Source organism: Pituophis catenifer, unplaced genomic scaffold, assembly GCF_029215685.1.
Source record: "Pituophis catenifer annectens isolate HBS135680 unplaced genomic scaffold, rPitCat1.0.hap2 SCAF_2, whole genome shotgun sequence".
Lineage (NCBI taxonomy): Eukaryota > Metazoa > Chordata > Lepidosauria > Squamata > Colubridae > Pituophis > Pituophis catenifer.
Window position 1 is genome coordinate 269,575,003 of NW_027256882.1, and position 23,344 is coordinate 269,598,346.

Genomic DNA, 23,344 nt, shown 5'->3' on the forward strand with positions numbered 1-23,344 from the left:
GTCTTAATAACAGGGTGCCTTAGACCACTGTACTACCAATTTTATGGTTGGGGGTCACCACAACATGAAGAACTGTATTAAAGGGTCACGGCATTAGGAAGGTTGAGACCCACTGCTATAGGCCACCCAGAAGATATAGATGAACGTTTTGCAAATCAGATGGTCAAACTATCCAGGAAACACACATTGTGGTAATGGGTATTGCAACTATATTGATATCAACCAAGACTCAAATTGTTGCATGGGGGACATCCACAGATTCTTGGCATATCTTGCACTCAACCTCATTATCTAAAAGATGGAACTAAGGGACCAATGTATGCTGGATTTACTACTTACTAACAGGAAAGAAATGGTTGAGGAAGTTGTAGGAAGCATGGGAGTAACCATACAATCCTAGAATTTACCACATTGCAGGTAAGGAGGCTGTCAGATTAATGTTCAATATCTCAAGAGAGCTGACTTCCAGAAGCTAAGAGAAAAAAGAAGGATTCTATGGATAAAAATCCTGAAAGAAAAATTCTCAAAAGATAATCAATCCTAAATACAAAGAAAAAAAATGGGAGGAAGCTGATGAGATCAGCATGGCTGTATAAATAACTCTTTGATAAATTGAGAAATGAGACGAAGTTTTTAAAAAATAGAGGAGCATATCACAAAGGCAGAGTATTAGGAAATAGTCTGAATCTGTAAGGATAGGGTCAAGAGCTGAGGTTTGCAAAATTAAAAGAAAAATGTTATTTAGACATAGGCAAAACAAGAGGAAAAGTCAAGAAAATTGTCAATATGAGAACTGAAGAAGATACCAAGTTAGTGATAGATAGCAGGGAGAAGGCTGAACTGACTTGAGTCCTATTTTGTATGTATTTTTTTCAAAAGAAAAAGTCTGATTTCTCAAAAGCTGCATCATGTGGGGCAAAAAAGAAATGGTCAAAAAGGGCAAGGAAAGTGGTAAAAACACATTTGCTTCTGCTTTGAAGGAATTAAAGTCACTGGGGCTGGATGAATTATATCCCAGGCGCTAGAGGAACTGATAATTGCTGAGCACATTGTAAGCCGCCCTGAGTCTTCAGAGAAGGGCGGCATATAAATAAATAAATAAATAAAAAATCTAGAGCAAATCTGATAATCATAATAGAATGCATCAGATAAAAATAATTCCCAATTCCATATCCAAGTCGTACATATTTATCATTAAACAAATTTCACCAAACTCACACATGATGATTCCAGGTGGCTTACAGTATTACGTCAATATGCTAAACAACACAGGACTTAAACGGATTCATATGGTATGAAATTCAATGTTTTGTACAAGCATGTATACTTGGTATAACAGAGGCCAAAAACTAGCACAGGAAAGTTTAAGAATCACACCTACCTCTGTGGTCATTACAAGGCAAGATGCCGTAGGATTGATGGTGACATCCCCAGTCATCAAGCCAACATCTTGAAATTCTTCATACATCTCACGATATTTTTGGTTACTAAGAGCTTTAATAGGACTGGTAAATATCACACGCTGTTTTTCTCTTAAAGCCAAAGCAATGGCATACCTGTATTACATATGCAATATTCATTATAAATTCATACGCTTTGCAATATATTTCTACTGTTGATCTGAAATAATTTGCACAATCTGCAAAAATGTACATTTTGTTTACTATGAAATCCAATCTTTTCTGGTAATGTAGCAAATATAACACATACGAGATCTGTTCTTATTACGAAACAAATATAAGAGTAACTAGAAGTGTGCCTAACATTCAAGCTCAAATTTGAAAAAGCTGTTCCAACTTTACTACTGGTCAGCACATCAGAGCACTGTCAATAAAATAAAAATATCTGATGTTGAGCCCAAACCATTTCTATTTTTGAAACATTTTAAAAAGTCTTAATATTAACTCACTCTATGTCATTCAATGGGAAAACTAAACTTGGATCTCTCCAGATCCAATCCAATCCAAAACTTTCCTAAATATAATAGTCCAATGTTAAGAATCTTGAATATTTTATTTCTTCAAGCAATACATGCAATAATAATACTAAATGCTTGAAAAGATCTGTGCATTTCATAAATCTGACAGAAATGTTACACCAAAACAAATTTCCAGGACAAAAATTGTTTTGAAAAAAAATGAAGCAAGGTATGCAAATCTATACAGCAAACTAATTTAAAAAAAGAATTAAACATCTGCCAATAATTGCTCCATGTTCCCATATCCCTAAATCATTTTCTCTTTACTCCATATTGTCATTGCTATTGATTTAATAAGTTTAGAAATACAAAATTAGCTTCATATTAAATATGTATATAAAAATATAAAAACAAAACGGAAATATAATAAATGCAGAAAGTTAATTTATTTTACCATTACTTTATTCAAGGAGAGAATTTAGTGTTTATTTTTAAATCCATCAGGGAACTACTTACTCTGCACAAACAGTTTTTCCTGCTGAGGTATGAGCAGATACTAAAACAGACTGATTATTATCCACACACAAAATAGCTTCTCTTTGAAAAGCATCAAGAATGAATGGATATTCCTAGAAAAAAAAAGTTTATATAAATTTCAGAACTGATTGTAAATCAACATACTTATTTTCTATTTATTTATTAGACTGTATTGGTTTTTTTAAAAAAAAAACTTCACAATTATACGGATATTTTGGAAATTAATATCCTCAGCAATCACAAGGCAAAAGACATTCATGTGATGGAGAAAGTAATGGTCTAAGAACAACGCACAGTTATCTTTGATAATCAGTTATCTTTGGGACCAAACTGAAAAGAAGTATCTTTAAAACACAAGAATTTTAATTTATAAAAGGTTTCTAAAAATCTTTACTGGAAGAATTCTCTTGAGGTTCAGCTTTCCTAAGAACGATGTATTAACAGAAGTGCAGAATTGAATAATCAGTGGAATTAATGTGCCCCCAAGATCAACTGAAACTGTGTGACCCACATTTAACTACCTTCCAGTTAAATAACCAGAGAAATTCCAATACTGTTTTACTACTCAAATCAGTTTCAACTATTAAAATAATGGATATTCGCATTTCCTTAACTTTCAGGTAAAATGAAGCAAAAAAAAAATGTTTATGTCTAAGCAAATAACTGTCATTTTACTTTCGTCCATTCTTCCCTATTAGCTAGGAAAATTTAAGGAATAAGACGTGTAAATTACAAACCTTTGCAGCTTTTCCAGTTCTTGCCTTCAGGGCTACGAAGTCCATATCTGCAGGAAGAGCAACCTAGTAAAAAAAAAAAAAAATTCCGGTCATTTATATTATTTTCCAGTAATAATGTTCCTAATGTTCAAAGCAGAGTACATAATGCTCCCTCTTTCCATTTCTGACCCAACAAAATAAGGGACATAAGCAGGTTGAGGGAGAATGACTGGCCTAGTCACCCAGTGAGCTTCTATAAATGACAGTACACACAAACCTGGGTTTTCCCAGCACACCTCCAATATCTTAACCACTGTATCACCTGTCTTTGTATCAGAAACAAAATAATTTCAAATGATTTAAATCCATTTCTTTGTTTATAAGCCTCAACAATTACAGTCATTACTTCTGACTGGACATGTAGCAATTGTTCAAAGTTATAGCCGTCTAGAAAAAGGGGACTTAAGACCTTGATTTGAAATTCCAATGTTTGGGCTCCCTTAGCAACATGACATTTGAAATGTCCCGCAGTCACATGGCCATGTTTTATGACTGCTGAAAACTGGCAGCTACTTCCCGTTTCCAGCAAAACCACATCCATAGGGAACCACTGGTTTGTTTAAAGACAGCGATGTTCACTTAACAACCATGGACTGGTTTAATTAATGCAAAAAACACTGTAAAATTGAGTCGGTTACATGACTGACCCATTTTATGACAGTAGTAACGTATGACAGTAATAAGTAGCCTCTATTATGGCCACATGTTGAGGATTATCTGTAGTTTGGTTCTAACTAAGGTTATGAATCCCCTCAACTTGTTGATTTTGCATTACCACTTACTTCAAGAACATTTCAAAACAGTAACATTATTAATCAATCTGATTAATTAATTAATTAAACTAATTAATAAGAGTCTGCAATAAATTCTTTTTCCAGAGCTGACAACCATCTCTGTTCCTTATAAAAGAGTACTCTATAATGACTTTCTCTCAACCTTCAGAATGCTAATGAACAGATGACTGGTAATTTGGTCAATAAAGAGGTAAATTGCCCATAAACTTTAATGTTGTAAACTTATCTCCTAGAATTAACTTACGATTTTATGTTACAAAATGTCTGTTTTTAAATAAGAGATTTAGAAAGCTCTACCTTCCTTTTTGTTAAGTAAACATCTAAACTAATGAATATCACAATACCAATCTCATTCCTATTTATCTCATATCTATATAAAGTGCTTGGGTTCCCCTACATTTTAGTTTTAGAAATGGAAACCAGAGTATAAATATAGGTTTAAGGAGATGGGACTAGGAACACAAGTTTCTTTTTAGCTTCTATTTCCACTGAAGATGAACATTTAGCTCATATTATACCAGTTCAAAAATGTCTCTTATTTTTCCCATTACGTATTCTCACACTGAAAAGCAAACTACAGATAAATAGTTTTCTACTTAATAGTATTCTCAACTCATAATAGTAGCACTATATAAATCTGCATTCATCACCACACCAATCTCACACTCACCTCATGTGTACAGCATTCAATAGTTTCAACAGCTTGTACCTTTACTTTTGGCATCACATCTGCCAAACTGAAATGAAAACCACATTAATGTATCAGTCAGAAATGTATATGTTGTACTTTACTTTTAAAGATTAATGATACTAATAATGATCATTATCCATACATCCAAGTCCACATTCTGGACAGAAAGGACCACTGGTTTAAAAGAGGAGTCAAAGAGGCCATCTATGTTAAAACTGAACAGCCCTCTTTCAACAGAAGCGGGATATGACACCACCTATCTCCTGTCTACAATACAGTCCTTTCAGCAGTCCCAAGAAGGTTTCACACCCATTTGCACTCTGATTCAGGTGACTCTGAGGGTACCCCAAGTGGCCTCAACAACTTTCAGAGAGCTAACAACCAACCTTCAGAATACTAATGACCAGATGACTGCAAAAATATAAATCCTTCTATTCCCTACCATTCAGTCAGAACTGAAGAAGCTTTTTGGATGAGAAGTGAAACGTTTTCAGGGGGGAAAAAACCCAGTTGTCTTTTGTAAAGCACCTTGCTTGTTTGCATTTACTTCTTGTGGTACACCAGGAAACCCAGCCGCAAGAAGCAGCTCAAGATCTACTGTGTGGCAGAAAGTCCTAGCCCAAGCATGGCCCAGCAACATGGTACCAGCTTCACACAAAGGGGTCTGCTTTTGCTGATGCTGCACAAAGGGAGCTTGCTTTTGCCAGCTTCTGCAAAGTGCTTCTTGGCAAGAAGAGCCAGGCCAGGTACACTCCATCAGCAATGGGAGAAAGAAGACAGGAAGGTCAGATGGGGCAAGAGAGTCCATGAGGCAAGAAAAAAAAAAAGGCATAGATGGGGAGAAATAGGTAGCTGGAGGGAGTTGAAGTTCCTCTGTGATCATAAGTGCAGGCAAGCTGGCAAGTGCCCAAATTTTGATCACATGACAGTGGGGGTGCTGCATTGACCATAACTTCAGACATGAGTTGTAAGTTCCTTTGTTTAGCAAACAGTTGCTGAACGAACAGTCAGAGGTCAAAGACTACCTGTATTTTTTACTTTTCCTGAACATTCAAAATGTTTCACATATATTTTATTTTTTCAGCAATTTTTGCATCAAGTCTTGAAGACACCTGGAGTAAGATTCATTCTACTCACTGGGAGCAATGAAAAATACAGAACTGCTTAACAAATCATTTCTAATGCAACCAGTATTAGATGATAAAACAGTCTAATAGCTTCTAATATATGTCTTTCTACAGTATTTTTTTGTGCAGTTGCCCATAAATCATTCCTATCTCTTCATTCATACCCATTCTTAAAAAAAATCATAAGCATTTCCAAGCCTAACATGTACAACTCATTCTTACTTAAGATCATCTGTAGAGATGTCGTCCAACTTTGGTCTCTTTCCCAAAGCTGTAATATCTGCACTATTAAATTCTGCATCACGCTTTTTTTTGGCTTGGATTTTTGCAGGCGCCCCAGATTTGCCATCTCGTTGTTTTCTAAATGGAAACATAAAAAAAAAAAAAATAGAGACCAGGAATCAGCTCTGATGAATCACAAATTGATTTAATTCGATTTTACTTCTGCTCTTAAATTCTTGTATTCTATGTGTTTTATCTTGTGCCTGTTCACCGCCCTGAGTCCTTCGGGAGCAGGGCGGTATATAAATCAAATGAAATGAAAATGAAATGAAAAATGAAATAAGAAAAGCCCCAACATATTAACAAAATCTGCTCAAATATCCAATATTGCACTGATGAAATAAAAATTCCCAAAAGCATTATTCCCCTCATACATTACCTCTTAACAGTGCCCAAACTGGAGAAAAGACCATCATCTTTCTGAATAGGTTGCACTACAGCATAAAGAAGGGAGGAATCAACTCCCCAAATGTGTAATGTTCATCTGAATACCCCACTTGTGGCCTTTAGCGAGTAAAACATGAATACTCAAGAAAGGAAGAACCAAACTCTATTAATTTGTCTGAGGACCCCCAAAATGGGGACCCAGAAGTACCACTGGAGGTCAGATCTGGAGGTCAGATGGGGAACACACTAACCTCTATGCCAGGGGTCTCCGACCTTGGCAACTTTAAGCCTGGAGGACTTCAATTCCCAGAATTCCCCAGCCAGCTGGGAGTTGAAGTCCTCCAGGCTTAAAGTTGCCAAGGTTGGAGACCCCTGCTCTGTACCTGTTTCATTTATAGCAAGATGTCTTTAGATTTCTATCACAGCTTCAATCCAGAGTTTGCAGAAGGTTTAAATTGATAAATCCCTTTATTTTAACCACCACAAGAACCACGTATAGCGAGGGAAAGTAACTGGCTTTCGGTAAATACAGTATAGCGAGGGAAAGCAATTGGGAGTCCCCCAATCCAACAACAGAAAAAAACTGCACGCAACCAGGTTGGCTCTTCTGTATCTCGCACATCCTAGTCCCACATGGATTAAAAAAAAGTAAAAAAAAAAAAAAGGATATGAAATCAAGATCTGTAGGGAGCTTTTTTTTTTTTTTTTGCCTTTTCGTTCTTAGTACTAAGAAAAAAGTATCCACAGTGCCTGCCGCACTATAAAGAAACCTGAAAGACCTAAAGCAGAGGTCTCCAACCTTGGCAACCTTAAGCCTGGAGGACTTCAACTCCCAGAATTACTAGGAGTTGAAGTCCTCCAGGCTTAAGGTTGCCAAGGTTGGAGACCCCTGACCTAAAGCATTCATGTTTACTACAGTAGGAAGAGATCCCGTCCTTAAGCTCTTCAACTCCTCGCTTGCCTAAGACACTGAGCTTGCCGATCAGAAAGGTCGGCAGTTCGGCGCTTCGAATCCCTAGTACAGGTCTCCTGCGTGAGCAGGGGGTTGGACTAAATGACCTCTACGGTCCATTCCAACTCTGTTACTGTTCCTCACCCTGGCTTGTTTGAAGTGGCCGCCTCGGATGTTCCCTTCGTTTCCTTCAAGCCAGAGCCGGAGGCGGAATCGTCTTCGAACACGCTGAACAGTTCATCCCCGAAAGCGTCCGCCATCTTTCCCCCACAAGCGCGCAGCAGTGGCTCCACCCTCCACAACAACGCGCCCCGGGGAAACGACGATAGAGTTAAAAAAGGAGGGCTAGAGCGGCTCAAGCGATTCCGATCGATGTTGCTCATAGAGATCACAAGGACAGAAAGGCAGACCCCCATTTTTTTCTCCATTTCATTTCATTATTATTATTATTTGCAAATCTTTTATTATAAATAAGTAAAATAGTAGTTACAAAAGCAAACACGTGACATTTGAAAAACAAAAATCTTTTGAGCTGAAAAGCCGTAATTGAAGACAAACTAATCGTCTATATACACACAGCATTGGGCGTTTTGCAAATATACCCATTCCAAATGTGAATTATCTCAAATTCTGCCACATAATTTAATTATCACGGAGACCTCATTTTTAAAAAAAAATTAATATGACTTTTACCACAAACCTTTCCCGCCAAATTAAAATCTTAGTAAAAAAAACATGACCAAAACGACTTCTCAACCCATGAGATGGTTTTATCTCTGAATTTTTTCAAGAGCTTTGAAAAGCGATAAAATTTAGCTTCCAGTCTAACACAGGGGTCTCCAACCTTGGCAACTTTAAGCCTGGAGAATTCTGGGAGTTGAAGTCCTCCAGGCTTAAAGTTGACAAGGTTGGAGGCCCTTGGTATTGGACGCCTCCTGGTATTCTAAGGTTGGAGGCCTCTGGTATTCTAACAGAAAGCGAGCCACGTTTTTCTTAGCTTTAGACGGGGGGGGGGGCAATTGTGGCTCTTTTACAACCTGTGGACTTCAACTCCAAGAATTCCTGGGAGTTGTGGCTGTCTGTCTATCTCAGGAATTCTGGGAGTTGAAGTCCACAGGTTGCAAAAGAGCCACGATTGCCCACCCCTGCTTTAGGCGGAAGTGGCTGCCTGTCCCCTTGCCCTCATCCAATCAGAAGGGCGATGACGTCAGCGGCCGCCGCTCATTCCCGGATGTAAGCAGAACCGGCGTGAGAGCTTTGTCGGGAGCTCGTCTCGGTCATGGGTGGCAAGAACAAGAAGCACAAAGGCGGCAGTGGTGCGGCAGGAGCCGGCGCCGTCCATCCCGCTGCGGTAGCAGCAGCCCGGGCTAAAGCGGTGGGCGCCGCGGCGGCGGCTGAATCGGGAGCCGCCGGAGAAGCTGCTTGCAAAAGACCTCTGGTGCCCCGGCCGAGCCCTGCCGGGAAGGACCTGCGCGTTAAGCAAGGTAGCCTCCCGTGAGAAAAGGAGAATCGGAGGGCAGCGCCCGTCTTCTTTCCAGGCAGAATTCAGTGGGACTCGCTCCCCGGTGGCCTCCTTGGGAGTGGTGGGGCCAAGAGGGGCAGGACGGAGATCCGCTTCCCTCAACCGAGGACTGTTGCAGGCGAGTCGGGTGGGACGTTTAAGGCTGACTCACCCGCTGGGCTTTCGGTTAGAGCAGGGGTGGGCAAATGTGGCCACCCCTGCTCCTTTTACAACCTGTGGACTTCAATTCCCAGATATTATTATTATTGTTATTGTTACTATATGTAATTATTATAGTATACGTATATGTATATATTTGTTTTCTGAGGTTTTCACGGGTGTTTGTATGTAGGTCTTTGGTTATTTCGGGTTATTCAGAACACAGCCAAGCTCCCACCCAATCAGTTCACACCCCCACCTGCAGTTAAAAGGAAGAAACAGCTGCGATCACACATTGCTCCTAGAAGCACAAAGCCAAAGACACCAGCCTGAAGATGAAGAATGAGACTTCGTTGAAATGTCGCCAAGACACTTCCAATTTTACGCGGGAGAAAACCTGAATAACCAAAGACCTACATAGGGTGTGTGTGTGTGTGTGTGTGTGTGTATATATATGTGTATATATATATATATCTGTTAACTCCAGTAGGCACTCCAGTGTTGAAATGGGAGCTAAGTGGTGAATTTCTTCCAGGTTCACTAAAAGGGAAAGTGTGGGACATGGAAGAAAGTCCTTTTATGTTTAAATTGTCCATATTTGAGCCCCATCATATTTTAAGCTTTCTATCCTAAGTGTAGAAAATGCTGTTGCAGGCATGGATAAAGTACTTGAGCCTTTTTCACAGGTAGATCGTTGGCGATTTCTTGCATGCACCATGTGGCTTTCTTGCCAACTCTAGAGAAGTAGTTTGGCTACTGCCATCTGTATTTTTGTTTCTGCTACTGGTATCCCCTCAAGCTCTCTCATCAGACCTGACCAGTGGTGGGTTTCAAAAATTTTTACTAACCGGTTCTGTGAGTGTGGCTTGGTGGGCGTGGCATGGGAAGGATACTGTAAAATCTCCATTCCCTCCCCACTCCAGGAGAAGGATACTGTAAAATCTCCATTCCCTCCCCGATCCAGGGGAAGGTTTCTGCAAAATCCCCATTTCCTCCCAATCAGCTGGGACTCGGGAGTCAGAGAATAGATGGGGGTGGGGCCAGTCAGAATTTTTACTACCCGTTCTCCGAACTACTCAAAATTTCTGCTACCGTTTCTCCAGAACTGGTCAGAACCTGCTGAAACCCACCTCTGGACCTGACCCTCTGAACTCATTAATCATATGCTTTTTTTCTGACTGTTAGTATCTTAGGGAATTGATACCAAACCATGGTCTGGTTGCCAACATAAACCTAGCAGAAAGAGCCAAATTATAAAACTAAAGACTATCTATAGATGTTTGATCAGGGGTGGGATGCTGGGAGTTCATAGGGATTTGGGAAAACCTCTAGCTAAGATTCTGTGCAGTTCAGAGACCCCCCAAATCCCACTCCTGGCTGGCCCCACCTACCCCGCCCCGCCCCTCCCAGGAGTCCCCAGCGGCCCATTTTGGATGTAGGTAAGTGCAGGGCGCACGCGGAGGATTGGGGAGGGTGAAAACGGGGCATACCAGAAGTTCAGGAAGGCCAGAAACGGGCCCGTTTCCAGCTTCCAGAGGGCCTCCGGAGCCTGGGGAGTCTGTTTTCGCCCTCCCAGAGGCTCAAGAAAAGCCTCTGGAGCCCAGGGAGAGCAAAAACTCCTGGTGCAGGAGGCCGATTAGGCCACGCCCACCCAGGAACAGGAAGAGAACCCCTTGCTAAAATTTTTGAAGCCCACCCCTGTGTTTGATTATAAATTACAAAAGAGTGCTTGAATTCTGGATATTTTGTGGCCTCGGATGAATATGAAACTAAAAATGTGTTAGTGAGAAGTTACAAACTTTTCCATTTGCTTTATCCATAAATTAACTCAGCAGCAGTAATGCAGAATTAGTTGCAAAAGAAACAGCTCTATCTTTTCATTTACAACAAAATCAACAAAACATACATTTCTTGAATCTGCTGTTGAAATCTAGAGCTGTTTTCTTTCCCCCTGTGTAGAATAATTTTCTTAGATGAACTTCAAGTTAAACTGCTGTTGACAGCAAATATGGAATGGGAGATGATAGGAATAAATAAAATTATATAGGGTGTGAGAACATAGGGGAAGAATATAATTCAGTGAAGGTGGATGTAGGATGGTGGAAAATTAAAGGAATAACAGGAACTTTATTCATTTAAAACTTTTATATAGTCACCAATATTATATCAAACTCTGGGCATCTGTAATTATCTAAATAAACAGCTTGCAAAAGTAAGGTTTTATGAGTATTAACTTGGATATTTTAAAAAGAGAAGTAGAGTAATGCTACCAATTGGTACTAGTTACAATTACAAAATTCCAATATCTAAGGCATTAATGGGTCTCACTATCTGGTTCAGGAATGGCTCTCAGTACTTTTGTGTCTTGCTTTTATGTCCTATACATTTTTGCTTTGCCTCTCAGAGACTAGAATGTTGTACTAATAGGCTCTTATGTTGGCTCTGTCAAATAATTGTTTGCTTAACTATACAGGTCCAAAAACATACAGCTTTGGTTCTGCAGTTGACTCCAATGCAAGTACAGATGAGTCTATTCTTAAGGTGAGATGATTTGCTAGATGGAAAAATAAATCTTTGGGGAGGGAGCAGGAATATACATAACAGACTGAAACCTTAAATTGAAAAATTATATCTATAAAATTTAAATAAATCAATATTGCATTTATTTATTAAATAAATTTAGCAAATAAATAATATATATTCATTCACATACACACCTGATACACAATTCAGTAACCTTTTCCATAAATATATAGAAAAAGTGTTCAAGTGCATACCATTGAGCTGAATCTTAAGCTGTGAATGTGCTTTGTTCAACAATTTTTAAAGTTTGTAACCAAGGTTTTCTTTTTCCATTTCAGGTCATAATTAATAGTAATTTGGAAAAAAGAATTATTGCCATAATCAATGAGCATAAGAAACAAACTTGTGAAAATGGAATGATTTCTAGAAGACTGACTGCTAAAAAATTACAGGTAAAATTTGAGACTCTTTTAGTTCATTAATATTTAACATATCTTTTAAGTGAGGTCAATTATATACATCCTCTAGAGAAGATAAAGGCTTCTATATTATAATCTGTTAATGACTTGTGGTCCATTGTTGCTATTTGATATATTAAAACTGACATAATAAAGGCAAATATGATTTGTTTATGTTTACTTTCAGTATTCATGATATACTGTAATATATTTCAGGTTTTTGCATTATTATAATCCACTTTTCCATGTATTATGTTCTGTACTGGTTTCACTTATTTGTGATTAATTTTACTTAGTCTTTTATTGTTTTCTATTTAGTTATTCTGTTCAAATTAACAGTTGAGTAGCAAATATTTAAAAAAACCTGTGAATGTCACCTCAAAGCGAGATGGGCAGCAAATAAGTAAATAAATAAATTCTAACCCATGGAAGTTAAAAATCAAGGCACTTCAAGTAGTGAGATAGCTAGGGACTTGTTGAAGAGATGTATCTTGATGACTTTTTTAAAGGCTGAAAGGGATGGATCCAACTTCCAACTCCGAGAGAATGAATTCTGTAGCCTGAGTATTACAAGAGAAGACCTTCACCTCATGTCTAGTAAATGAACAAATAAAACAAGAGACTTCTACAAAATAGCTTCTCTTGCAGATCTTAGTGCCTGTAAAGTTTGTGTCATGAAACAACGTAGTTAGAGCTTTAGAGATTAATACTAGCACTAGTACTTAGAAAACAATTGACAACTAGTGAACCTCTTTCTATGTGGTCATAACACTGATGATACTTCATTATATCATTGACTCTGGATCAGCCAAGTGAAGGCCGTCCAAGCACCTGTCCCAGTGCGTGGGGGTTGTGCATGTTTTGGGGAGGAACTCTTTCTAAATGAGTAGCATGGGTATTTGGACCATCCAGATCTGAGCATATTGTTTTGTACTGGTCTTTGTTTTTAACAATTGTAAACTGCAGAGAGTCACTGGGAATTGGGCAACTTATAAATTTAATGTATTATTATTAATGTGATTCTGTTATTATTCACTGATTAACAAACTTCCTGCTAGGGTTTGTATTGATTGAGCTTTCTGGATACTTTTTAAGGTAAACTTGTGTAAAGTGTGCAGTAATGGCAGATGTGTACATATTCTTTTTGCCATAGCTATTGACCTAGGAATCCAGTGAGATCTGAAGATTAAACATTCACTTTAGGCTTACTCTTTCAGAGAAAGAGTAAAAGAAAACCTAAACCCTTAAATCTGATTCCTTTGACCAACTATGGTTCATCACCTTTAGACTAGTTTTTTCTCCTTGAAACGTATTTCTGGTGTTACCTCAATTTATCTCCAGAGTAACCTCCCACTGTGGAAGGTTGGGTTGAGGGAGATTTCCCCATGACCAAGTGTTGACTCTTCTCTTCAAAATTTCTGCTACAATACCTCATTTAGATCTTTTTTTAGAAACCTAGAATCACGTTTTCCAAAATGTAGGATTAACTCAAAGTGGTGGGCATAGATTTTACTATTCATTATAACAATGAGAGCTGTTTTCTAGTGGGATGAAACATATATTTTATAAGTTTTTATGTATAGAGAAAAATAGTTGCAGATTTCCTATGTGATATTCTGTAATGCATTGTTGTTTATAGGATGTATACATGGCTTTGCAAGGATTTTCTTTCAAGACTGAAGATATTGAAGAAGCTATGAATAATACAATCTTGTATGGCGGTGACCTACATTCTGCACTTGACTGGCTGTGTTTAAATCTATCTGATGGTAATGATAAAGGCAGCTTTATGAATTTTGAGAAATCCAATATAAACAAAGCATTCTATAACCCTTCAGATCAGATTTGAAGCCTGCAAGAGGGAAAGGGAAGAAATTCTCTTCTGTGCTAGATTATCTGTATTTATTAATTTACATTGACCATTTCAGGTTTTCAGGCTGTTCTAGGAATTGAAAATTAACCTTAATTTAACCATATCAAGGCAGATGATTATCTAAATTTGGTGGATTTGGAAAAGCTAACAAGATAAGATCTAGTTAGTATTTGGTTGGGAGTCAACCATTCAGTCTCAGGAATTCACGTGAGACTGGAAAATTGAAAAAACATGTTTCAGAAGGAAATACCAAGCTACTTCCAAGTTTTAGAAATGTTCCTTTGGTCAATTAAATGTTCTGCATATTAGAAGGAAAACGAACAAGAGTTTTAAACTAGTTAAATGATTTTTTTTTTCTTTAGTAATTGGAAAAATATAGGGGTAGTTGTAGAATTTTTTTATAACAATGACATGAACCAGCAAAGGACAGTCCAAAGGGAAATGCAAATCCTATAGGTATATTAGAAGCAGAGAGATAATATTCCTTGACTATTTTTAAAAATTAACTATATGAGTGCATATTTTAGATAATTGATTAATGGTTGTTGCTACCAATAGCTATATAATACTCAATGTTATAAGGCCTAAAGATGGGCATGAACAGGTTCATCAGCTAGATCAAAAGTCAGAAAGAGAAAGTAAGCCCATGAGCAGAGAAAGGTGAGCTTGTCTTTGTGTGAGAAAAAAACATTCTTGGCTTATTTATGAGAGTCACAATGCCCTTTGTGTTGGTGTAATAATCTCATACATAAATATTTTTATGTAAAAGCATTTCTATTACATATTTTTGAAGTCATTCTAAAGTGAAAAGCTGTGTAACATTTTTCTTAACTATGGCTAAGAAAACTTAAAAACTTTAAACCAAAACCCCATTTAATTATGGTTTAATGTATCGTTAAAAAGGAGAAACAGAGAAACAATTCTATCAATTTTGCATTTCTGCTTGTAGAAAAAAAGACTGGAAAAACTCATAAGCTCTTGCTTTTTCCAACATAAGTATAGGTGCTTGCAATGAGAACAAATTATGGAATTCAGCTTTGCTTTGTAAACTTTTTATTACCACAAAGAAGCTTTTGCCCCACTTTCTTATTGCAACTCCCCAGAAATATTCTTTTGTTATCTAGAAGGTTGGGAGTTCTCTGAAGTAGCTTTTGAGAATTGTATGTGTGAGGAGAGGGGAGAATATTAAGGAAAGAGCAGATTTGCTTGCCTCCTGTTTTTATTATGCTGCCAGAAATAAACCCCCAGATTCCATCTTTAGTTTTGAAATTATTGTAAGAATAGAATTAATTATAGAACAAAAGGAAGATTTTAAAGATATTATAATTTAGAATTTCAGATAATTATCAACTATGTATAACTAGCAAAAATTTACATAACATGTAAAATTCAATATTTGAAATTCTGTTTTTGCTTTTTAAAGATGCATTGCCTGAAGGTTTCAGTCAGCAATTTGGTGAAGAACAACAGAAAACTAGGGCTAAATTTCGTTCTCCTTTGCCAAAATCTGAAACTCCTCAGGTGCTAAACAGTAAAAAGAAAGAAGATGATGGTGAGAAAAAGGTACTTTGCTGGATTTAGAGACACCACAGTATAACTTTATGAAAAAAAATTGCTTTAACATAAAATATATTTATTTGTTAAATCCATACTAGAGGAAGAAGTAGTGAGTTCTTCTGGCATAAAATTTATTACTTATATAAGAAAATGTATATGGCCGCCCAACACACTCATGATGACTCTGGACAGTTTACAAGATAAAACCCCAGTACAAAAAAACCAATAAACCCTTACACCCCCCCCCCCCAATAACAATCAGACCAACCACTTTATGGGCTCCATGTCATTCTAAGTCCCCAGACTGTTGGCAGAACCAGGGCCTTGTGAAAGGCCGTCAAAGTGGGATGCAATCTTGTATGCAGGGTTGATGTTCCACAGGGAGGGAGCTACCATGGAGAACAGCCCTTGTTCTTGGTTCCACTAGATGGGCCTCCTCAAGAAAAAGAGACCTGTAACATTCCCTGCCGTCCTACTCTGATGGGTCAAATAGATATGACTGGAAAAGACAGTCCTTCAAATAACTTGGTCCCAGACTATGTAGGGCTGGTAATTCTCGTTTAACAATGACATACAGGCAGTCCCTCATTTAGTGACCACAAAGTAGGATCAGCAACATAGTTGTTAAGCAAAGTGGTCACTGAGCGAAACTACAGTTGTGCTTATGATCATCAGCTTTCCTTTGCTTTACAGACTTGCAATCCTCATAAATGTGAGGATTGATCATAAAGGTACTTTTTCATCACTCTCATAACTGCAGTTGCTAAACAAGGCAGTTTCCAAACCAGGGCTGCTCGTAAATTAACTGCAAATAGCAAATGAATCTGAAGAGTTTAGGTTGGTTTGCAGTAAGAAGTGTGAAGATATTTATGCTCTTGCATTAATGGAAGTAGACCTCTCTTTGCATACTAATGAGTAACACATTAAATATAACAGAAATTTCTTCTAAGGAAACCTAATTGGGTCACACAGATTAGTTCCAATTAATGGTGCATTTTCAGTAATTTGATAAACGTGTTTTTAAGATGCATTAATAACATTTTATCTACAACATATTCTTTTATAATATCCTAAGGAAACCACAGAAAAACAAAAAAGTATAAGCATGAAGGAACGGATATTGCTATATGCAGAGCAGCAGAGGATTGAGGAAGAAAATGAATCTCTGAAAAATTCAGAAGAAGAAAAATTTGACCCAGTAAGTTCATTAGCTACTTCATGTAGATCTTTGCCTTTTTAACTACTGTTGTAATGCATATGCTATATTAAGGGCTGTTTCTCACGCACAAAAGATTCACCCTCGTGTCTCAAGCAGGGTCCTCCTGAGGAGAGATCCCTCTTCAGATGGAAAAATTTATGCCCTTTTGAGAAGCAGTAGGCAGATAACCAGGCCTTTCTTCCTTTTTAATAATAGAAACAGAGAAACAGAATTTTCCTATTGAATAAAGGCAGAGTAAGGTGTGTTCCTAGGTGTTTGTTGGAAAAAGCAAATAACAAAACTTCAGCAGTCTTTTACTTTAAGAAAACTTGATTGCAGCTATACTATTGCTTGTCATTACATCCAAATGGGTGGAGTTAATGGGAAATGTTCAGAGGTTTAGCTTCTAAATTGTGAAAATACCATTTGAATGTGGTTCAGATTATAAGTAGGAATGTTACCTGTAAGTTTGAAATAGATCACCCTCACCATTCGCATTTTCTGAGAGAAACCTGCTCCAATATGAAAATGATAGGGTTCATAATAATATGGGTTGTTTGACATAACTTACCGTGTTTCCCTGAAAATAAGACCTGGTCTTATTTTCTTTTCAGCCCCAAAATAAGCATACTAATGAGTAACACATTAAATATAACAGAAATTTCTTCTAAGGAAACCTAATTGGGTCATACAGATTAGTTCCAATTAATGGTGCATTTTCAGTAATTTGATAAACGTAATTTGATAAAGATCTTCTTTTTGGGTTAGGGTGGCCATGCCACCCATGCCTCGACACCTGTTGTGCCGCTGCCCGACTTCTTCTGCATCTGCTTGCAGCTGCTCGTGGCCGGACACCACATGATATATCGTGCCGGTGCCACTGTTTGTGACAGGACGCCGCGTGATGTGTTGTGCTGGTGCCATGAGCTATAGGAGGCTACATGACGCGTTGTGCCATTGCGCACGAGAGTGGCAGCACCGGTGCGACAAGTCTCTCTGTGTTCTGCCGTAAGCGGTGGCACTAGCACAACGAGCCTTGCGGTATCCTACCGTGAGTGGCAGCACCAGCATGACGAGCCTTGTGGCATTCTGCCGCGATGCATCATGTGGCATCTGGGCATGAGCAGCCGCAAGCAGCTGCAGAAGAAGTCGGGCAGTGACGTGATAGGTGTCGGGGCGTGGGAGGTTTGGCTGCAGCAGTCTTAAGTTAAGCGGGTGTGGGGCAGCTCCCCCCCCCCCGCCCTAGCTTGATTTTTATACATGCACTTTGCCTTACCTCATAGAACCAGATGGTGGGCGGTGCTTAACTAGGGCTTATTTTTGTGCTAAGGCTTATATTAGGCACAGGCCTGAAAATCGGGCTGTGGCTCATTTCAGGGTAGGTCATATTTTCAGGGAAACACGGTAGCTATTATAGTTTGTAAACCGCAGTTTATAGCTCCTTCAGCTGTATTTCAAGTGTATTTATGTAGGACTGCTGGCATTAGACGAAAACTGCAGAGTAAATGTTAAGGAGTTTTTTAAGCTGGCATATATTTATTTATTTTTCACATTTCTGAACCACCCCCCTCTCTCAAAGAGCTACTCTAGGTTGTTTACAATAGAACATCAAAATATAAAACAGTATATTAAAAAATTAAAAGATTGAAGTTACATTTTTGAGTAAAAAAAAATCTTAAAAATTATAATTTTTCAGGAGGTAAAAATAATTAACCCTGTTAAAAATTGGTTGGCAAAGGGAGGACTCTCATGGCACTAACCAACTCTCCTTTGTGCTTCCCACGCAAAGCCACAATGCTATGTTTTAACCCTTTTTAGAAGGCCAGGAGAGTGGGGGCCCACCTCATCTCTGGAGGGAAGATATTACATAGGGCGGGGCAAAGGAAGGGAAGATTCTCTTCCTAGACCCCCCAATTGGAGTTCTTTAACTGACAGGATCTGCAACATAACCTGCTGGTGGTACGGGCTGATGTGATGGGATGAAGGTGGTTCTGTAGATAGCCTGGCCCCATGCTATATAGGTTATTCATATCTTTAAACATACAATGTGTTTTTTTAAACAATAACAAAAATTGCTAGCATATTCATATGGAGTAACTAGCTTTTCTGGAACAGAATGAAAGATACTTACATTTGGCTGGGAAGCTTGTGGAAATGAAAGAACTAGCAAAATCCTCTAAGGAAGAAAAAAACAAGCAGGGTCAGAAGATGGCACAAGAAAAAATAAGGCGTTTTCAACAAGGTAGAAACACTCAACATTCATTTGTTTGCTCAGTCTTGCAAAAAGTACACTTTTTTGTAAGAGTTATGTAAAATATTATCACCTTTACTTTCTTTTCTAAAATTGGAAAATTATAATACTAAAAATTGTACATCATGTGTAACTATAGAAATCCATTTGCCCAAGCAAGATTTTTTTATTTTTCTTGCCTGGTATAATTGTATCAACCTGATAAACTCATTGTGGGCTTTATAAAGCAAAATTAGTGCAGAGCCAAGTAATACAGCTTGATTATATGTGATCTCAGTATGAATTTGGAGTAGCATACATATGCTTTGTTTAAAATATTCTGTGAGGTTAATATTAAAATATTCATATTTTAATCCATGTGAATGGATTCACATGGATTAAATGAATCCATGAATGGATTCAGCTACAGAAGACAACAGTGATACAGATAAAATAAGAGTAATTTTTTTAAAAATTTAAGCTTTCAGGTTGATTTTTAAAAAAAAAACACTTTTCTTTTCCTCCCTCTTAAGTAAAGGTATTTGAGAACCCTTGGATATTTGAATAAAACATATTTATATTCCTTTTTTACAGAAATGGCCACATTGGAAGACCACCCTTTGTTCAACCCCGATATAAAAGTTACAGACCAACCAGGTGAAAAGAAAAAGAATCCTGTGTTTCTTGAAACAGATGGAGCCTTGAGTTTGAAGATACTTGAGAAATCACAAAATCCTCCTCCAGAAGAACAAAAAGGTATGATTAAAAATGTGTTTTAAAACTTCATGGATATTTTTGGCCAATTCTCTGACAGTCTACCATAGAATATGAAGAGAAGATCATCCCCAAATGGTGTGATATTGATTTGATCAATAGCTTCTGTGTAAGAGGCATCTAAGTCACTTGCAAAATGATTTGTAAGGTTTGATTCTGTAGGATTAAAGGTTTGCTCTTGTAAGTTGTGAATCTAGGGTTAATTTCTTTGGAGCAGAGCATCACTTCATTTTTTAAAATTCATCTAAAATATATCACAATAAACCTTACATCCTCTTAAGTTACTTAAAAGCTGAATAATAAATCTTCTCAGGTCCTTCATCTTTTGAGAGATGTGACTCTGTGTTGATTTATAAAAAATAAAAGCATGTCACTTAAAACAGGGGTATCAGACTTGATTTCATTGAGGACCGCATCAGAGTTGTGTTTGACCTTGGAGGGCCAGGGGGGCCGTGGACAGGGTGGGCTTGTCAGCTTGTCACTCATGTTGGGGGCGCCTGTAGTGGCCCGAGTGCTCTGCCAGCAAAAATGGGCTCCTGAGCAGCCCCCCCAGGCTCCATTTTTGCTGGCAGAGGGCTGCAGGAGGCCATCATGGCCGAAAATGGAGCCTGGGAGGGCTGTGGTGTCAGAAGCACTACAGGCCGTTCCTTCTCTGTTTCCAAGGTGGCCCTGCAGGCCAGATCTAAGTACCCCGCGGGCCAAATCAGGCTCATGGGCCTTGAGTTTGACACCCCAGACTTTAGAATCATCCCATCATAACAACTTTTCTTGTTCTTCTCTGATGGGAATAATTTCTAGACACCAGGCATTGTTAATACAGAAGCACAGAGTCCCCCAACACAGTCTTTCCTATAAGTCTGAATATATTTTCAGGCCAATACTTGAACAAATCAATCATACAAAAAATTGGGACTCTAGAGGTTTCTTCATAAAAAACACCGGGAAGGAGCAAATTCAATCCAGCTCACTAAAAATTGATGCCAAACCCTTCTAAAAACTGAAACTAAAACAGAGCAGCCATAATGGCTTTTTTCTCATTCCTTTGGAAATAGGAAATCTAGCAGATTTAAAGGAAGCATGCTTATAAATATACTCATTAACATATAAGATGGAAGATGAGCAGGCTTGTACATAATTTAGCATTTGTTAGATAGCCAGGCTTTTTTCATAGCATTTTTTAAAAATGCCATCCCAATTTTATTTGAATTATGGACACCCTTTCTTGCAGAATGTACCATGATAAATGAAGGCATTATTTAATGCAAGTTTAATTAGAGGCAATACTTCTATAATACAAAAATGGGCACTCTAAATAAAGTATTGAACCTCAAAATCTGAACAACCAGTATGTCCTTGATCTCCTGATTAAGGCACAATTTTATGATTTATTTATTTTTATTTTTTTTGCAAATTATAAATAAACCTTTTGTACCCTGTATAAACTAATAATGAAGCACTAGACTCTAGGTTCAATACTAGAATTACTTGGAATTCTAGCTCAGCACATGCATTAATTGTGCCTGCTTTTCAGAGCTTACATTAAAAATTGTTTATATTGAAATGGAGATTTAAAATTAATTCATCCAACTCTGCTAATGGTTTCTATCCTCTATGTACAAATATTTTTTGTTTTCTGCTGCTGATACTAGTGAAAAAGAAAGATCCACAGGATGTAAGGAATTTTGATTATACAGCTCGAAGCTGGACTGGAAAATCTCCCAAACAGTTCTTGATTGACTGGGTCAGAAAGCATTATTCCAAGTCCCCAAATCCTTCTTTTGAAAAAGTTCCATCAGGAAGATATTGGAAATGTAGGTATGTATACACATGAAACAAATTTTCACTTTATTATGCTTGATAGTTTCAATTCCTTTTACATTTTTGAAAAGTCATTTTAATGGATAAGTACACACAGCTTGAAACATAGGTTAAATCATTTACCCTCAGGCATGATTGAGCTATTCTGATCTAATTCATTCATATTGTACTATGATTTCTTGAGTTTTATAGGCAAAAGCAAAACTTCATGCCTATCACTATTAGCAGCCAACCTGACTCCAAGTTCTCACATATTGTCCATTTGCAAAAGCTGAATTAGTGGGATATTTATTTATTTGATTTACATCCTACTTTGATTTAGTGCAAATCAAGGTGACATATATGTTTCTGCCTTCTGTTTTCCCCATAATCGTGTGAGGTGAATTGGACTGGGAGAGAGTGACTAGCCCAAAATCATCTAAAATGGTAGTTAGACAGCAAACTTATGTCATAAAGAATGACAATTTCTTTTGAATTGCCTTTGTTAATATGTGCAATGCTGAAAAAGTGTTATTTCAGATTATATCAAATTTGGAATTTGTTTATACAGCTGACATTGATAACCAATTACTTATAAATATTTATTTATGGATTATCTGACTCATGACAACTCTGGGCAGCTTATGTTATTTGAATAAGAAATATGGCTTGTTTCAGTGATATAATAGTTTGCTTATACATTAAAATCAGTTGTACAAAACGTATTATTGTCATTTCATGAACCAATCTGTGGCTCAGCTTGTATTTTGCTGAAGTCACTGAAGCTCATGCTATTTGGAATTTTGAGAAAATGTTAGTGTTTTAAATGCCATACAATTTGCCATTCAAAATAGCTGTCATTTTAATATATTATTTTTATTAAGCATGAATTAACTATTTTTTAGGGTAAGAGTTATCAAGTCAGCTGATGATACGTTGGTGGTGTGTCCCACAATCGTTACAGAAGATAGTATGCAGGCGCAACATCTGGCTGCTACATTAGCTCTGTATCAATTGACAAAAGGGCAGGTGAGATTTTAGAAGTCCCAATAAAAATGTTTTTAATAATTTGCTGAAAAGGAGTGGTGGCATATACAATACGCACAATCAATATTTTGGTTATTAATGTAGGGAATGGTGAGTCTGATGGATCTGACTACTTTCTAACCTTATGGAGTTTCTTAATGGCAACATTTCTTTGTTTATTTTATTCTGTTTTTAATCAGGTAGTATCTGATGCAGTTGTGACTTAAAACATTTTCAAAAATAATAAGTAGCATTCAGATACAGAAAAGCTCAGGTAAGTCCAACTGAAATCGTTGGAGAGCTTGGCATGGTGGCATTAAGCATTTTTCTTTGTAAGCCAGATACCTATACCATAACTTCAAGAAGCCATTCTGTAACAAAACTTCTTAGTCGCGACCCCTAGAAAAAAAGAATATTGAATAACCCATGTGCTATCTTTTCAAATTCACTAATGTAAAATCCACTGTTCAAATACAATACATTATGTCATTATGCTGTTGAATTTTTATGCTGCTGCGCAATCTTCGTTGCTTCCTGGTGGTTTATATCTATAAAACATACACAGGCATGCATGCACATACTGTATCTGTATCTTATATCTATAAATCACACACACATGCAGGCATACTAAAAAATAATTTCTGGAAGATCATTAGGTTGTAAATCTGGCCATAGTAGACATTTAGAAGTAACAGATCCATTACTAGCCTGTTAAAGTTTCACTATGCACATGATTCAAAAATACATTGAAGAGTCTTCAGAAGTTTTTGTTAAAAAATAACAA

The 23,344-nt window shown here is 37.5% G+C and overlaps 2 protein-coding genes across 5 annotated transcripts in view; one reads left to right on the forward strand and one right to left on the reverse strand.

Moving 5' to 3' along the window:
- The window catches only part of MTREX (Mtr4 exosome RNA helicase), a 53,289-nt gene extending 45,565 nt beyond the window's left edge, over window positions 1–7,724 (reverse strand). For both annotated transcript variants that reach the window (XM_070938870.1, XM_070938871.1), the window contains exons 1-6: window positions 7,609–7,724; window positions 6,066–6,203; window positions 4,696–4,762; window positions 3,193–3,255; window positions 2,435–2,547; window positions 1,382–1,556 (exon numbers count right to left, since the gene is read on the reverse strand). In XM_070938870.1, coding sequence (XP_070794971.1) covers window positions 1,382–1,556; window positions 2,435–2,547; window positions 3,193–3,255; window positions 4,696–4,762; window positions 6,066–6,203; window positions 7,609–7,724 — 672 coding nt within the window. The remainder of the gene's footprint in view (window positions 1–1,381; window positions 1,557–2,434; window positions 2,548–3,192; window positions 3,256–4,695; window positions 4,763–6,065; window positions 6,204–7,608) is intronic.
- A 1,015-nt stretch (window positions 7,725–8,739) lies between these two features.
- Window positions 8,740–23,344, forward strand: part of DHX29 (DExH-box helicase 29) — a 32,064-nt gene continuing 17,459 nt past the window's right edge. For 2 of the 3 annotated variants that reach the window (XM_070938877.1, XM_070938878.1), the window contains exons 1-10: window positions 8,740–8,948; window positions 11,598–11,665; window positions 11,986–12,099; window positions 13,745–13,874; window positions 15,402–15,541; window positions 16,611–16,733; window positions 18,849–18,975; window positions 19,558–19,719; window positions 21,387–21,552; window positions 22,440–22,563. In XM_070938877.1, coding sequence (XP_070794978.1) covers window positions 8,744–8,948; window positions 11,598–11,665; window positions 11,986–12,099; window positions 13,745–13,874; window positions 15,402–15,541; window positions 16,611–16,733; window positions 18,849–18,975; window positions 19,558–19,719; window positions 21,387–21,552; window positions 22,440–22,563 — 1,359 coding nt within the window. In that variant the 5' untranslated portion in view covers window positions 8,740–8,743. Of the gene's footprint in view, window positions 8,949–11,597; window positions 11,666–11,985; window positions 12,100–13,744; window positions 13,875–15,401; window positions 15,542–16,610; window positions 16,734–18,848; window positions 18,976–19,557; window positions 19,720–21,386; window positions 21,553–22,439; window positions 22,564–23,344 lie in introns of those variants that run through there. The other variant, XM_070938879.1, reaches the window with a different exon arrangement.